Source organism: Plectropomus leopardus, chromosome 16, assembly GCF_008729295.1.
Source record: "Plectropomus leopardus isolate mb chromosome 16, YSFRI_Pleo_2.0, whole genome shotgun sequence".
NCBI classification, from domain to species: Eukaryota; Metazoa; Chordata; class Actinopteri; order Perciformes; family Serranidae; genus Plectropomus; species Plectropomus leopardus.
In genome coordinates this window covers 14,449,519-14,467,878 of record NC_056478.1, presented here as the reverse complement: position 1 = coordinate 14,467,878, position 18,360 = coordinate 14,449,519, and the positions used below count along the sequence as shown (strand labels likewise).

The 18,360-nt window shown below is 38.5% G+C and overlaps 1 protein-coding gene across 2 annotated transcripts; it reads right to left on the bottom strand.

The window, feature by feature from the left end:
- Positions 1-1,391: 1,391 nt before the first annotated feature.
- On the bottom strand, positions 1,392-18,027 carry cd164 (CD164 molecule, sialomucin). Of its 2 annotated transcripts, XM_042502908.1 has the most exons (6): positions 17,821-18,026; positions 15,673-15,744; positions 8,825-8,893; positions 8,342-8,449; positions 6,889-6,963; positions 1,392-5,988 (listed from the first exon to the last, which is right to left on the bottom strand). In XM_042502908.1, exons 1-6 carry the CDS (start codon positions 17,888-17,890, stop codon positions 5,816-5,818), a joined length of 567 nt encoding a protein of 188 aa, XP_042358842.1. In that variant the 5' UTR covers positions 17,891-18,026; the 3' UTR covers positions 1,392-5,815. The 2 variants fall into 2 exon arrangements, with proteins under 2 accessions (XP_042358842.1, XP_042358843.1); XM_042502909.1 differs by lacking the exon at positions 8,342-8,449 and having other exon boundaries at positions 17,821-18,027.
- Positions 18,028-18,360: the final 333 nt, after the last annotated feature.

Sequence of the window (18,360 nt, the reverse complement as noted above, 5' to 3'; positions counted from 1 at the left end):
GTATTAGTATTCTGTTAGTATTAGTATCTATCTGCAGGCCTGCAGGCAGCAGTTAAAGGACCTCAGATGGAGGATCTTCATTTTTCGCAACAGCGCCACCAGTGAATTGGGTGAATGCAAAAAAACACGATACTTTAAAGGTTTATTCCACCAAAATATTACTTAATAAGTACTTGCAGTTTTAAAGGTTTATTCCAAACAAATACCAAATTCTTTGAATAGCATAGCCTACTGACAAAGGTAACTGTCTGCCTTGCAATTCAACTTGGCTGCTAAGAGCTCATTATTGGGTAAAATAAAGATGTAATCATATTTGGCCAGATATTTGAAAGGTTGGAAACACAAGATACTCGCCCTCTGAATAGATTGTTTGTACTGAATATGAAGTAAGTTTTATTAGTTTAAAACGAGAGACAGATTTTGGGGAATTGAACAGCAAAATGAACAACACCTAGCCATGCGGCATTGTGTAACGTTAACGTTAAATGACAGTGCCGGTATTAAAGGCACTAACGTTAGCATATACTTAAGCTAACATTAGCCTACATACTAATGCTAGCTTGCTGCCCCGCAAAACTAACTGTTACCCCAACAACTGTACCAAATAAAATACATTTAGGCTATCATGAAATGCTTTTATCATTGGAAATTTCATGTAGCCTATTAGGAAGAATTAACCTAATTAACATTATAGTTACTAAATCAGCAATTAATATAATTGGGCTTGGCAAAATCAAGCTGTGTTTTCATCGAATTACTTTAAACTAATGTCCCCAATATTTGTGTCTCCTTTTAAACAAATTCCGCTTAATATTCAGTACTTTGGGTCTGTTCATGGTCCATCTTCAACATGTGTCCAGTGAATACAAAGCCCATATTGTACAGCCAAACAATGCGCATGTACGGAAAAATGAGGGTCCCAGATCTGCGATCTTGAAAGTGCAGCCTGAAAGCCTGCAGGTACTGGGAGGCGTCTTACTCCAACTGTTGTTGTAATAACAATGTAAGAGTCAATGACCTTTGACACTGCATATTTTACACTGGAGAATTTACTCCAATTCACCATAATGAATTTGATGATACACAAATGTTTAGATACTGTCAAACTAATAAATGATTTTTTTTTTGTTCAGCACTGCTTTACTATTTTCTTCTGTGACATAAGAGCTTGTTGACCTAGCATTAGCTACACACACAGGGCGAGACAAAGCAAAGCCTGAACTCGATACCTTTGTTGTCCAGGCAACTAGCTGTTCAATTGTAACCATGGCTATGGAGCCTGAGCCCTGAGACCTGGCTGTGTATCATCGCCCCTCTTGTGATTTGTCATGTAAATCACCTGCTCCAAGGAAGTCAGTGCTGCTGCTGAAGGAGGAAGGTAAACACAGTGATTTGTTTAACAATATTCAAACTTTATTGGCTTTACATCATGAAACTAAAAGGCAACACTAGAAAACAAGGCACAAAATAAAAGGTCTGAGAGAAGAAAAAATGAGCACATAACATTTCAGGAGGCATTGTGGCACCTGCAAGTGTCTACATATGGCTATGTGTCAGAGTGGGGTGGGAGCAAAGCCAAAAAAAAAATCGTACCTACAAGACTGATGGCCTCTAACACAAAAGGTAAAAGATATGGCACATAAAAATAAAGCCACAAGGAGGGAATCAAAAAGCATTTACTCGTTGCTTTTGTAATTGAACACTGCAAGGCTGAAAACCGATAGGAGAGCCCTCCATGACCAAGCAAATTGTACAGAAAACAAGTCATTAAATGCACTAATTGAAAATTACAACCAAAGTGGACTTTATTTCATCATGTGACTGTTTGCATTATGAAGGAAAGAACACTAGAGGTTTGTGGCTGTGGTTACAACAGTAAGTTTTATGACAATGTGCTGATGAGAAGTGGAAGTAAGTCACAAATGTGCAAGTCTCAAGTCTTATCCATCAATTCCTAAGCAAGTCTCAAGTTACTGTTGTGAGAATAAATCAAGTCCCTAAGTCAAGCAAGTCACAAATCAAGTCATGAATTTTGATGAACAAAAGCTAACGTTTGACCATCCAATAAGTCAATAAATTAGCTAAAAAGACACATTCATGTACCTTTGTCTGTGGGTTTGGAACTGATGGATGAAAGTCATTAAAAGTTCTAGAAAGGTTATGGAATGTTGTTTTATATAATGCAGTTTTCACAGTAATCATCCTTGGATAATCTCCCACCCTATGTTACGTGATGGTAAATGTATTTTCTGTAGCTGTTGATGTAACGTGGCTCCAATATGTGTCAATGTGTGACAAGATTTTGTTTACCATTTTATACATTTCTTTATATTCTCCATTTATTCTGTCTCTCTCTACATGGATTACAGCAAGATGATTCTGACTCTGACTTTTAGTAGAGTATGAATCTGATATGTTTGAAAAACACTGACCAAGTGGGGAAAGACCTTTAAGTCCATGAAAATGTGTGAGAACCCCATTTAATATAAAAAGCCAAGTCTTTTCAAGTCATCTGTCTCAAGTCTAAGTCAAGTCCAAGTCCTGAAAACAAAGCCAAAGTCAAGTCTTTTATCAGTGTCAGTCAAACAAGTCTGAAGTCGTCAAATTTGCAACTTGAGTATAACTTGAGTCAAGTCATGTGACTTCAGTCTCCCATCTCTCTGACAAGTTGTCCAGGCTACAACCAGTTTCCATTTACAGGAAAGTTATGCTATTCATTAGCTGGTTACAGCCATTTCAGTAGCATTTAAGCACCTGTAATTCAGTTGTGTGAATGATCAAAATGTGGACACTTAAATGTTAATGAAATGCCAGCCATTAAGTACAAAATACATTTAAACTTCTCAAACGAAAGCAGCCTGGGAATCACCTAGACAGCTTGTCACTACCAAATGCTCTGTGGGTTTGATCAAGAAGTTGAGGCTGAGCATGACAAAACAGACATTAAAGCAGAATACAACACAGAAAACCACTTCACAGGGGTCTTAAAAGTGCTGAGTCTCGTTGATATTCAATCGGTGTGGCATATTGTTTTACAAACTACAACTAGATGTGGATATTAACTGAATAAGGCACTTTTCCTTAAGAGGTGCACGGACTGAGTTAGTGGGAGAAGCTGCGGAAAAGCAGCACAATGGGCATCTATTGGTATCCATGGATACTGGAGGTGTTTTGACACACCACAATGTCAACATGTGATGCTGCGTTCTTAAGGAATGCAGCTACCATGTCGAAAAAGCAGAGCGCACTCTGACTGGATTCAGTGGTCACACAGCATGCCACGAAAACAGCTGTGAATAAAATGTTTCTCTAAATTTGGGCGAAGGCTCTCTGCATGCAGAGAATGAACAAATGGGTGCAGCTAAGGCAAAAACTCTGGAGCCTTCTCGCCATAGTTGGGTCTTTGGGCTGTAGCCTAATGCCACCAGGTGACTAGTTTAAAAGGCGTGTTAATGGTGAGCAGCAAGAAACATGTCATCTTTATGAAAATTATGAAAGCCAAAGTAAGAAAAAAAACATCTGCACTGTTGGTAGTCATACAAAACAAGGTGATTATTCATCCATTATCTAGTAAATATTCAAGACTGAGTATTTATACAAGCATTGTTTTTTTTTTTTTTTTGGCTGAACCATGAAAACATTTACAAAGACAAAAAGTTACAAAACAAAGCTTGTCAGTGCAATGCTCAATTTCCATGCCAAAAACTGAGGACTTTGGCTCAATGCACACTGTTTCAAGGCATTCTTTCAACTAGCATATGGGCTAATCACAAATAATCAAGTGGTTTTTTTTAAGAGTGTCTAAATCCTTAAGAGCATATGCAATGGGAGGAAAAATCACAAGCATCCAGCATGCAATAATGGAAAAAAAGCATTTAACAAAACATTCTTGACACTGACAAGGCGCTACAAGCAAAAATGTACTCCTTCATTTAGCCTTTCCTCAAGTTGAAACCTAGAAGATGAACAAACACAGGACATGGCTATGTACAGGAGGGAAAATGTAGAGAAAAAAAAAATCACACAGTTAGCAGCAAGCTAATTGGAGAACTTGACATGAGCTCTACCACGGCCGCTTAGTTGTCACACTTCATTCACGATCCTCTCACTTACAAGTCAGAAAACAGAGGTGCAATTCTCATTAAACCAAACCAGCACTCAGTCCAACATTTTTACCTTAATGCACTCTCTCCAAGTTTTTTTTTTTTTTTAAATTAAGCCCAATACGTTTGCCTTTTCTTTAAAGCTGCATTCCCTGATTAATAACGCCTAAAGGCAGTCCAAAACTTCCTGCTATCTCATTGTTCATGTTTTGAAATTTAACACACTTAATGATTAAAACATAAATAGTGACTTGGGAGGAAATTTGGAAGCAGAATTAGGCGTTACAAAAAGGGAGAGCGCCTTTAAGGAATTTATTTATACAAAGTCACCAGTGAGAAGACCATCATGTACAGTATACAGTAAAGTCCTCTACTTACAGGGAAAAAACTTCGATCTTGACTGATCAAGGCCCTTGAGTGTGTACTGTATTCTTCATAATAAAAGGCTCTTCAGTCCAGCTGGGATACTACGGTTCTCACCAATATCAGCACAGCGATACCGTGTCTTCCTTACAAACAAACTAATGATAACACTTGGGCCTCAACCAGGAAGAAAAGACTCAAACATTTCTCTCTTTAAGTCATACTGGACATTAAAGGCACTTCACTGCTATCACTGTCCACATCAAGAAGGTGCATGCCATTCTCTTTATCTCCTCATTCTCTCTATTATACATTATTAATACAAATTAATTATTCTGACATATTCTACAATCTTTCATTTTGACCCACAGGCCCTTTTTGACGACCCCACATAACCTGGGGCAAAGGGCCAGCTCAACTTTAGCAGTCAGAGTGGGTATGTTTTGATATTGGTAAATATCAGAAATAATTGGGGGATTCAAATATGGGAAATTATGAAACTGGAATTATTGCATTGAGCTGCTCTATTGGCAGTTTTTGGACATTTTTTCCAACTAGTTTTGGGTGAAAGATTTCCCCAGGGAGTTCAACAGCAAAAAACGCACAGCACTCAAAATAAAACCAAAGGGATCACTTTTTTTCTCCTATAATCTGACATCAGATGATTGGGTGTTGCTTTTATTCCCTCCTAAGTAACCCTGCCACTTTTACATCATCTATGAACACATATACATGATACATGGCAGAACAGGGAGCCTGCCCACAATTCAACAGGCTAAAAGCAACACTGAATCATCACTGTCGTCACGTTTAAGAATAGCTGTGAACTCAAACAGTGGTTCCAAATGAAATAAAAAAATTATGTAAATGCTACCAGTTTGCAGCTATACTACATCTAAGAATCAACAGAAAAGCTACTTTGACTAATTCTGTAACTCTCATGTTGTGTATTTAAGTGAGGAGGCACAAAGGGAGGGGCTGCAAAAAACACAAACCCCCTCAGTTTGCTTGAAAATGTTTTGGGTTAATTTTTTTTCTTTTGCAGAATGACTAACGGCATGATGGAGGTGGGAGTAGCTACCAGGTGATGTAATCCATATGCTCAAGGCTTACAATGCCAAATCGCTAGAAATCTGTTTAGTTCATTTATATTATACAGGCCTATGTGTGTGACTACATCAGCAAGGCTAACGCAGGCCTAAACTGCATTTGGTACAAACAATAGCGATTAGGAAAACCTGCTTGAAAACACTGTTTAAGTCCGTCGCTATGAGTGCGTGCAGAGTGGGGAGTCTTATCTAGTTGGTGGGGACAGGTTGAGTGATTTTGAACCAAGAAGTGCTGTTGCTTCAAAGGGTGTGGTAGTTGCGATCCTTGGACTTGCAGAATTTGTAGAGGAAGAAGATAACGGCCTGCAGGCCCAGGACTAGCACTATTCCACCGATGAAGCTTGCAGCGTCAAAGGTGTTCTTGTGAGGGGCGGGAGAGGGGACGACTGGTGTGGTAGTTGTGCTGGTTCCATCTGTGATAACAGACAGGACAGAGTGAGAATTCCCACCAGTCAAGCTGCAGTTACAGTTTACATCCGTGTCTGTAAAAACATGTGCTTCACACATATCTTCCCCTCAGCAGCACAGAAGATCTATACAATCACAACTTCAAGGTGGACACACAAGATTAGTTTCACCAATTCAGTATCTGACAAAAATTTCTCCCCTTCTGCTCCCGGAGTATGATGTTGAGTAACGGCCATAAAAGTGTTTTTGAAAAACATTCTAATTTCATAGTGAAGTTGACTTTTTGGATATGTGTGAACTTTTGTCAAACTAGCGTATAAACTTTTGGCCATAACCTGTTTTGTTAACCTTTGTCATTTGACTGCCAAATTCTAAACAGTTTATCCTTACATCCAAGTGGATATTTGTGCAAAATTTGAGGGAATTCCCTCAAGGCCTTCTTGAGATATGCGTTGAGATGCGTTCACAAGAATGAGACAAACACAAGGTCACATGGACCTTGACCTTTGACCACCAAATTCTAATAATTCCATCCTTGACTCAAAGTGGATGCTTTTGTAAAATTGCATGAAACCCCCATCATGGTGTTATGAGATAACACGTTAATAAGACTAGAAGGATGTCACAGTGACCTTTATCATTTACCTATGACCACCAAAACCTAATTACTTCATTATTTAGTCCAAATGGACATTTGTGCCAAATCTGAAGAAATTCCCTGAAAGCCTTCTTAAAATAACGCATTTACAAGACTGGGATGGATGAACAACCCAGAAACATAATGCCTCTGGACTCTGCTGTTGCCAGCATGGAGGCATGGAAATTAAGTTATACTTTATTATGTACATTACAGGATGGATTTGAAAATCTCTCACTCCATCACAATGTCAGACTTTGCCACTTACTTGCAGGAGATGGAGGCATGGAGGTGGAGCTGTTCCCACTTTGAGTGGGATGAATGGTGGGATGGGTTGCATTGCCTGTAGTAGGGTCACAGTAAAAGCACAGCCATTAGAGTTAGCACCATTTGACTTTTACAGACGTTTAAAGTAGCAATCCTTAAGATTTCAGTCCTGATTGATTTGCAGACATCTGTGGTTACTCATGGTACCAGTACGTGTGGTTTAAAGCAAACACTACTTGAGCAGCTGCTTTGTTAGAAACATAAATGCAGGTGTGTCTACAGCTAAAGAAACATGTTGATTTATCTGATTTCATGACACACAGGTGAGTAGTTTTTCCACACAACAGCAGGGCAGAGTTAAGTTTGCTGCCTTGCTGAGGTGTTGGAGGTGTACAATGTTGTCCCCGACTCTTCATCACAGCCAACTGCTCGTTGTTGTTTCATCACCCTCTTTTCAAAAGTTCAAAGGATCAAAAAGTTTTGTGTCATAGATGCATTTTTGATGAACGATCAAATTAAACAAAAACATTAATGGTGGATTACATGCTGCATTGCCTCTTGTTTCTCATGCATGTGAGGGCAATTTGAATCGTCGTAAATACGTTGAATGGCTTTTGCAAAAGAAAAAGAAGAAGAAAACAGAGACCATAAATAGTATCAAAAACAGTGTTTTGACTACATAAATTCTTAAGGATTACAACTTTAACGAGGCAGTTCATCCAAAAATCAAAAAACATATTTTTCCTTTAACCTGTAGTGAACCTGTGTATCAGTCGAGATTGTATTGATGTCAGTTACCGAGTGCTGGAGATACTGGCCGTAGAGACGTCTGCCTTCTCTCCAATATAATGGAACTAGATTTCACTCGGCTTGTAGTGCTCAAAGCACCAAAAAAATAAATCCGCCAACTGCATCACTACACAAAAGAAAGTGTGCATCTACTCATGGACAAGAGGCTCATGTTTGTGACAGTGTGAGATGTAAACATTAGTGGTGTCCTCCCTGGCTGAGCTGTACCATCAGCTAACTCAGTGGTGATAGGTGAAGGAGCAAGAGATGCACATTAGATACAAATTAGATAAAAATAGTAACCGGGTAATGATTTCTGGAAGGAGACATTGCTGTTGAGTTTTTCAAATGTTTTTTTCTTTTTTTTTTGCGCTTTGAGCACCACAAGCTGAGTGCCATCTCATTATCATCCCATCTCATTAAATTCAATAGAAGGCAGAAATCTCTGAAGCCAGTATCTTCGGCACTGAGCATCTCACACCAAAACAATCTAGACTGATAGATAGCACCACAGGTAAGAGAAAAAATATGTATTTTTGGTTTTGAGGTTAACTTTCCATTTAAGGAGATTTCAATACAATTCTTTAAAAGACCACCTCAAACCTTATTTGCTGGACAATACAGACTAAAGCAGGCAGGAGCAGAGCTTTTTCAGGACTGGTTACCTGTGGTGGGCAGAGCGCTGCTGCCATTAGAAGAGGCGGTGGTGACAACAGGGGTAGGGGTGACTGAAGAGTGAGTAGTCACAGGTTTGCTTGCTGTGGGGTCAACAGCTAGACAGGGAACCAACACCAAGACAGGGTGAAAGGGGAAAGCAAGAGACACCACACAAACAACAATGGCCAGAAACTACACAAGGCTTATTTCTCCTGGGCAGATGAAAATAATGTTTTACATCTCACCACATCTTTTGAGACAAAAAGACAGCAGAGACGGAGCCAAAGCGCTGAGACTAACCATTAACTGACACCGTAGTTAGAGCGTAGCTACACCCAAACAGAACCAGCAGATTATTAATACCCCTGACTTGGAAAAATTAGTTCCTTTGTATACAAATATGGAGTTTACTCATTTTCTTCAAAGAACATGTTAATATAAAATGTTAATCCCCAGTCTGATATTTGGAAACAGCAAGCTGTTAGACTTACCTGAGCAGCTAGCATGGGTGCAGGTATCGTTATCTGACAGAAGAGTCATGTTTTGACAGCTAAGATTTGCTGAAAGAAAAAGTAAAGAAAAGTATCATGAATTAAATGTGTGTCTTCATGCTTTATATGAAGTTTAACCAGTTGTTTAAAGTAGATTTTAATGTCTTCTGTTAGAAAGTGCAAAAATACTTCAATCCTGTCATGATGAGCTGATGACTGAGCAATAGTCACTGAAGTCCCAAATTCATTCAAAGAATCACCAAACAGAGTTTGTTGTAGAGTACACACTCAGCTAAAAATCTGATGATCCGTCTCACACTCATTCTGTACATACAAATAGTTAAAGCAGCAAGATATGCGTCAGGGTAAATCTCTTATCTCATCTCCTACTCAGGAAGGTCAGAGCCGTTGCTCACACAGACCCACATCCTGCAGTTAGAAGGATGGCATCCTGCTGCCCCTTTCACAACACTCGATTATTTAAAGTTCGTCATGCAAACTGTTCTGCATGCATTTTTTCTTGTATGCTGAAAATATTACTTATGTAGAGAAATATTACCACAAAAATATGCTTTTTTTCTCGCTTTGATAGATTTTTTTAATTTTATCTTTTTTGAATGAGATGAGATGAGGTTGCTGCAGCTCAAGAGTCCAGTGAAAAAAGCAAAAAAAGTGATGAGTGAAAAAAAAGGATAATATATGACAAAATACAAATTAGATACATTAAAAAACAATATAAAATATATATACACTATACACACCTTTTAGTTTAAACAGAAGCTGTATGTACATGATTGATAGTTGCCCAGGATGGCTGAAATACACGCATGGTGTGTAGTATATATACTGTAAAAATATAGACATATAGGTTGTATTTTGCATTTTTTGTCGTAAATATAGTGAAATATAGTGCATTTACTTAGTTACAGTCTAATCCTGTTTAAGTCTGAAGACTTCTTCATTTGTTTTTTTCAGTTTGCTGAGTCATAGTTCGATCAGCTACATTAGGTGTATTCTCTTTCACTGTAAAATTGGATTACTAATTAACCATGGCAGAGAGGGACTTTGCCCTGCCATAAAATCTTGCCTGTCCCAAATACTTAACAAAAAGTCAAGTTACAGACTAAACATTTACCTAAGAAACAACAATTATTTAACATACAGACATGAGTAACTACAGCAAGATGAAATTCCATAAAGTAAACAACCAAACACGAATATGTCTATGATTTGAGTTCATTTCTTCAACTCGGCCTGTGTCACAGTGAGGAAACCATGAGTCACGACAGACAGCACCTTGTGACATAGATTCTTTCCACACCCAGTTATATGGTGTTCACTTTACTGCTGTTGTTGTTCAAAACAGATTTTACAGCTTTAGCACAGACATCCACACGTCAGATATCAGACATTTCCTGGATAACTGCGGGAAATTATCTCATAAATTGGTTACAGTTGTGTCAAACTTTCTCCTTGTAAAAAGCAAATTTTGGAGTTCAGAATCTGAGATGAAGATTTGATGATTACTAGATATATCCTGTACTGGGTTCCTACAGCATAAAACCAGTGGTATTTAAGATTTTTAAATGCCACTTGAAATGAAATTTAAGACCAATTCAACCGTAACCAAAATTAAAGGAAAACAATCCATGAAACCAACATCTTTTACTTAATGTTAGGAAGAATTCTAAAACATGTATATGCACCCAAGCATATTTTGTTTAGATAGATTTATTGTTTTTCAAGTCAAAATTGCTTTTCCATGCTTCTCAAACATGAGGAGTGTTTGCTTTTCCTTGACTACATGATAATAAATTTAATATCTTCAAATAACTAAATTATTAGTCAATCACTATTCTGTATTTAGCTGTCATGTAAAAACTTAACTTATTCTTTGACATACTATGCTTTGATTTATCAGCTTTAGACTTACTGAAAATGGATACAGTAATGAGAACACAGTAACAGTACACCAGCATGACCGCACTTTGCCCTCACTTGTTGTTTACCATTTTACAGGCTCTCAAACCAAACCTCTCATATACGGAAGTGGCAGACATAGTTCCCGTAAAACTACAATACTGGCTAATAATGACAGGGGAGGCCGTTGACCTCGTCTTTGTGTTAAATGTGTTTATATGAGCATATGGGGCATATGGGGGCATTATCACCCCGGAATACAGGAACATCATAAAGGGAACTGTGTCGACTCAATGTGGGGCACCTGGTGCTGTAAAACCTACACCTTTCTTTCTTGTTATACTACAATCCACAGCAACCACAACTCCCAACAGATGGCTGCCCATAAATTACACACCAACGTTAACAATAAGACTGCAGCCATTGTTGAGAGCATCCTTGGGTTTCTCCATATAGGGTCATAATGACTCACCAGTCTGTGTTACATTCTTCACAGCTCACACGGCTATATTTTGTATCAGCTATGAAAATTTTCTGTCACGATTATCCCGGCCAAAATAAATGTGGTTTGCACTATTATCCCGATAATCATCAAAGTATGCTTAAAAGTCTTAAAATGACTCTAAAACATACTGAAATTACTTTACTTTACATTTTGTAATAATATTTATGTTGCACCACAGATGAAACATGCATTTTAATTCAGTGATAATCCTTTTTAGTGTAAAAGTAACAAACAAAACCTTAAAAAGCCAGGTTTTTGACATTTTGAAAAGGCATATCTTTTAGTATAATATATGTCAATAGTTGATTAAGATCTTTTACTTTTTAAAGTTGGTGCGAAGATGGTATGCAGTCTGTTTTTGCAGAGTCTAGACTCTGATATATCAATTTTTTAATTATTTCATGTCATTCTATTGGGATTAATGGTATATGATGGCATTTAATAAAAGTAATAATAATAATAATAATATTAAGACCTCACAAGACAGTTAAAACAAGCAACAATGCAACCATAGATCATAATGTCAAACAATCATTAATAGACTTATTAGTTAATATAATAACTTGAAAAAAACATTGTCATAAAAACTACATATAAAATCATTAGAATAAAATCATCATCAGTGCAAATCCAGGTGTGTGAGTCATCATAAACTCAAACCAAATATGCCAATGTGAAAAGGTGTGTTTTGCATTTGTATTAATTAAATTTAAAAGCTGAGCTAGGTGATAAGTCTATGTAGCATGCAGCAGACTGAAAACATATTAAATTAAAACAGATGATGACAAAGTTTGAATGAAAGAAAGGTCATAAATCGAAATATATCGCAACATGTTTTCGCAGTACTCAGCATATCTTGAGTATCATGATAACATCATATCTTTGGGCTCTTGTAATTCCCACCCGCTCTAAATACCCTGGTATACTGTAATACCTTGATACCACGCAAGCATAGTAGTCTTTTTTATTGTTATTAGTAGTAGTATTAGCAGTCTTTGTTATTGTAACGGTGCATTGACCTGCCACCCCTGCAGTTTCTCCCTGTTTAATGTGCGTTTTCACCATTTTACAGACTGCTCACGATTTATCAGTTCTGCTATGACTGACTAGGGAAGAAAATTAGCATGAAAAATAAGCAGCTTCATATATTTAAAACTCAAAGAGTGAGACTATTTAAAGCTGGAAACTTAATGACTCACTGCCTTTCAAACTGTGATTTGGTTTCACCAAGTCATTTCTAAAGTGTTGGATGCATTATTCTTCCCACTCTTTGCGTGATCCGATCCTGCGATCTGTGTATGTCGAAGTATGTGGGAGGAGGCTTTTTTTTCACCCTCCAGCAGGTCAGAGGGCTGCTATCTCGCAGGCAGCTGTGAAAGGTAGAACTGACTCTCACCCTTTTCCAAGATGGTGACATCATCATCACCACGAGTTACCTCCACAGCTTGCTCAAGCTAGAGGTGTGAGTGAAACCCTCGGCTAAACCACAGAAGGCAGCCTTTTGGTTTAGAGCATTCAACCAGCTTTGTCACAGACTCCGGCCTGCACTTAAAGGCGCTACAGAGCCTGCATGTACACGTGTTAAGTTTTTGAGCATTTATACACTGGGCTGCAGGGAAATGTGCCTCTGACGCCAAAGGCTTGTGTACACAAATTCCCTAAACCGAAGATAAATCTGGTAATGACAACGTGGTAGGCGTTGCAGCAGTGTGGTTATGCAGTGCTTCAGCCAGAGCTGACCTTTCCAGTTTTTGCTGAGTTCATATGAAATAGGTGATCCATTCTCGAGTCTGTGAAAGGCTTTAGCTTCGGGCTTACTTGTTGTGTGTGTTTGTTTGTGTAGTAAGCAGTCAGTGTTCAGCACTGTTAAACCTGCTTGTATCCTGTGTAGCCGGCTTGTCTGAGTTGTTTGTTCTGGTGTGTAACAGCACTGAGGCCAATCTTTGGGCAGAGGAGACACATCTTCCAACACAAACAAGATAAAAATTGCAAAATCTCATGGAAACTTTGAACAATGAGTCCTTGTTTACATTACATCAAATGATCATGGGAAAAAAAATAAATGGCAGTCAAATCTTTTGCACAATATAAACACAGACTGTGTAAATTTAAGCTTGTGAAATCACTACATGCTTAGAACAAGAACAGATTACAAAACATTTGTGTTTTGTGTTTTTTGTGTCTGTGGGGTTGTTTTTTCCTCATGTTGTGTAATTTTAAACCTATACAGGTTTCTCCCATGGGCAGTACAACAAGCCGAACTACCTCGTCTCCCTTTGGCTTTTAGAAGAGTCACATAACTGTCATCCTACCTGTCCTGTTCAACCGCTTAATGAACTGTTGAGTAATGTATCAATGAAGGGCCATTTAACATTCAGAGACAAAGCAGGATGAGGGTGTGGGAGCATCAAATCTGTTTTCCCGGAAAGAATCAAAGCTTCTCATTGGCAAAGTTGTCAAACAGGTCAACTCCCCGGGGACGTTAAATACCTGTGTTGCTTGTCCTGCTTATGTTGACTGATGTAGGAGTAAAGCTTAAAGGGATACTTTGCCAATTTTCAACCAGCTTTGTATTAAAACGATGCAGGTAGTATGTGTAGATAAACTGTGGTAAACATCCCTCCATCTAACCAGTGACTAGATATCCCTCATCCTACCTGCAGCCCTCAAACTCTGCCAAATTACGTATTTTACATTCTTGTTTTCAAAATGCTGTCATTAATGCTGTGCTTCTGGGGAGAAACGGCACTTACAATTAATATTTGTTTTGTTTTTCGTAATTTACGTCATCCAGCAGAGTTTTGTGAGCTCTCTGGCTGATGCTAAAACTACAGGCTTTTTTTACGCATTTTTGTATTGACCACCACTGGGGACACAAAGAATAAAGGGGCAGATCCAGAGACAGAGCCACCCCTCTCTATTTCTCAACTACGACCGAACTCTGATCAAACGGTAAAACTAAGCCGCGCTGATCAAATATAAACCAAGATTCTGTTACGGGTATGCATATTTCTCTCCTCGTGTGTTGCACCAGTTTCAAAAGTATTTGTTTCTTTCCACAGCAAAGACACCCTTGTTTTGTGAGGACCCTCTTTATATCGGTGCAGTACTTCTTTAATAGTTTTGTATATGCTAGATCGACTGGTGATACAGATGAGTTTACACAAGTTATCTTTAATTCTTTGAGCTTTATAGCAACTCAAATGTACAAGATCCCAGCACACTCGTCCTGAACTGCACACGAGGCATAAATTATGAGAACAAGGCACATGAAACTAATCTTGTATCCTATCTGCACACTCTTTCCTCTAACTCGTGCCGTTATCCCCTCAATCCTTCTGTTCCCCAGCGTGAGGATATTGCAGGCTTCCTGCCACACATCCCCTGCGCTTCCTCTTCTGTTCATTTTCTTCACAATCACTACAGACCTGTGCGTGTCTGACTACACACACAATGAACTCTGGCCAGCATTTGAGCACAGCCCTCTAGGGCGATATGGTCAATAATCACAATACTCAAGAGGGTTTTTTTCACCTACAAGGTTCAGGTTTTAGCCAAACGTTTACTGTAGCATTTAGCCTCAAAACACTCACACAGCAGTGTGGTTTTATCACACAATTTCGCTGAATCAAGCTGTATGTCAAGCCCACAATTTTAAGATACAAGAGTATGTCGCCTGATTTCTGCTTTATACATAAAACTTGGAACCTCATTTCCTGACACTGATAAGAACTTGACAACAACCTGCTCTTCTTCTCTCCTGCGAAAAAACCACAATAGAAGGAGTACAACACACAAGTACAGGGAGCACGCAGCAAATGGAGAGTCATTGGTTGACTCAGGAAACAATCTGTCATGCAGTTTTGTTATGGCAATGATGCATATTTCTAAATCACAACCAGCAGACTTCCAAATTAAGTTGAAAAAATACTGCTGCAGCATATTTCTCTACATCCTCCGCTCTATCGTGCAGAAATCAGACAGATTTCTCATAGTCATGTTTAGACAGACACTTCCATTAGCATAATGAAATTACAAAACGGCGATACAGAGATGTAAGCAGTCGGCAGCAAACCAGGATCAGAACAAAAGTCAGACATAAATGTCCAAAAGAGATTTAGCCTTGCCTCCCCTGCCTTCTAAATCCTCTACAATGAATTTATTGAGGTAAGAGTTCACAAGTCTATGAAATTGTGCAGCATTTGGCCTAGACCTTCACAATGTTTGGCTGGTGTTGCCAAACACTTACGATACAGCTCAGGCTTTAGAGAAACTGCAATGACATCATCTATAAGTCAGCATACATCCAATGCTATACATTCTCTCCATAGCAAGGAATCATGTGTCCGATCAGCTCAGCTGTCTGGACAATTTAAGACACACAAAGACCAACCTGTGCCAACAAAACAGGACCGATACTCACATGCTGTGCAGTTAACCCACTGGCAGTCACTAACGGTTCCACATGCTTCACAAGTGAGAGAGGAACACCCATCTGCAACAAAGACATAAATAAGATTTGGTTAGTTTTTTAATAATGGTAACCTCCTGCATGTGGTGGGAAATGAAACTGTGGCTCTCCAGATGTTGCTACACAAGTGCTTCTAACTCATAATAATAATATCAACCCTTTCAGTATAAAGACAGCATTAGATAATCCAATTTAAGGAAGAATGCTGACTGTTGTGAGTGCTACAGCTCTGAAGGGACTCTTCTTCACCTACTCTACGAAAGTCCAATGATTCATCACTATTGCACAGAGGTTCGTGAATGCATGAAAAACATCACCAGGGCTAACTCTGAGCTCTGCACATGGCTGTATGTTCTCTGTGACCCACAAATGACATCTCGCTGTGGAGCCAGGGACTTCAGTCAGACCAGTATGATAGTAGGAAAGCAATTTGTAATGAGACACTAAAAGGAAATTGGGTACTCTCTCTTTAAGGTTCAGAGTTGGCAAAAGTTGCATCATACAAACAAATCTCTTTTAGCTGTAAGGACAGGACTGACACAGATTTGGTGGAGAGGAGTCTTCTTGTAGTACATTGCTAACGTGGACAGATCTCGAAGTAAATGGCATATTAGTTTAGAATATGGTGTATATCAATGTAGGAATAGAAATATGATTTGAATGTGTTGGTATCTTTTTTAAAAATAATTATGTATGTGTTTATTGTTATAGACTACTACTAATAATAGTAATAATGACTTTTTTTTGAATAATTAATTTATTCAGCAAAAGTTGCATACTACTTGGAGTACATGGAGTGCTGATGTGGACAGATTTGAAAGTACATTACATACCACATACATGATACTAACACACACACTCTTTATGTGCCTGAGAACTAACTGGCTGCTTGTTAATTAGATTAAATTATGGTGCATATCAATATAGGAATATAATCACGGTGTCTACAGGTATCAGACACCTAAATCTAATGCTTTTAAGCCCTTTTTAAGACATTTTTAACCAAATTCAAGACTGCTTTTGGGACAAATCATCTATTATTCAAGCATTGCAGATGAGTATTATATACATAGTCCATTGCAGAGGCAGGCTTTATGCAGGCGTATGGTTATCAAAGTGAGTTAGATTACTCTGAGTTGCAGGGAAAAAGACGTGAGCATGTACCCAGAAGGGCTCTACTCATTTTGACCAAAATAGATAAAATGAGGGATAAATGAAATAAGATAAAATGTTTGTGGCAATTCAGACCTCACAAGTTCAAATTTAGGACTGTTTAATGACTCTTAAAGCCTTATATTTACAAAATTGAATTCAAGACATTATAAGGCTTTTTGAGGAGCTGCAAGCTCCCTGATGAATTTGATTTGTATGTGTTATGTGTTGGTACCTTTTTAGAGTTATATATATATATTTTTATTAATTCAGTTCTATTCTTATTTATCGCCTGATTATGTGTTTGAAATCCAACTTATTATATTTTTTAGTAATTATTTTTATTATCAATATTATTTTTTAAAATAAATATACAGTCATTTAGTTGAACAAAGGTGACATTGTTTATGTAAAAAAAAAAAACAACAACAATAGTAAAATGTTAATGAAAATGAAGAACTACTGCTCGGCATTACATAGTAATGAATGTTAAAATAACACAACTGAGAGGAAATTTGTAAGCTGTTACATAACATGCTGATCTGGTTCCGGATTTGGCAATTAGTGTTACACCAGACTCCATATTTCAGCCTTTTACTATTCACATTATGGGAAATATATGGCAGTTTCACATTTCACATTTAATTTCAGGTCACACAGCTCGCTAGCGGGCTAAAGCGTTAGCCGGACAACTTGAGCATAGAAATAAAACCGACAAGTTGCCAAAAGGATATTTTGAACATAATATTTCTTGTAAACAATAAAAAAGACTGAGTGACAACTGCCAGCTGTCAAAGCGAGGCGTCATACGGCCGCTCTTAGGATCAAAAATGGAGGCTTGACGGCAGATTAAAATCAGTTTGGAGGTGGTTGTCTTCACGGAGCTAAGGAGGGACACGGCTGGCTGTGGCTAGCCGCTAGCTCCGCGGTGAGAGGTCGCAAACTTACCTGAGTCTGTCGCGGTTGATGCGCCGATCAGAGCCGCAACTACAGTGAAAAACACCACCTTCAAGTACATGACTGCGGGTAACTTATTGCTCCTTCTGATGCGACGGGAAAACGTATCGGCTAAGAAACGTCGAGATTGAGATTTGGGATATTTCACAGCTTCCTCCGCGTCTTCTTGCGTTACTGGTCTCTGCAGCTGCTGCTCGCTAGCTCGCTACTTCCTACTTGACAGGTCATGTGGCACTTTTTACTGGGAGGAGTGAGAAAAAACAGTGTGCGTGAACTGCCACCACGTCAAAGGCAAGAAGGAGAGGAGTTACTTCATTTTATCATTAACCACACTGCGAGGTGTCACATCTGTATGGATGAGAAAGACGACGTTAAAAACATATATGATATAAAGTGCAGATGTGACGCAAAACGCTGAATACTAATGTGCTAAAAATAACCTCTCACATCCATGGCCTGAATAAGTCGCTACAGGGTCCTGGGCACAAATGCATTATGGCCCCCACTCTCCACCCATCAAAAGTGGTCATT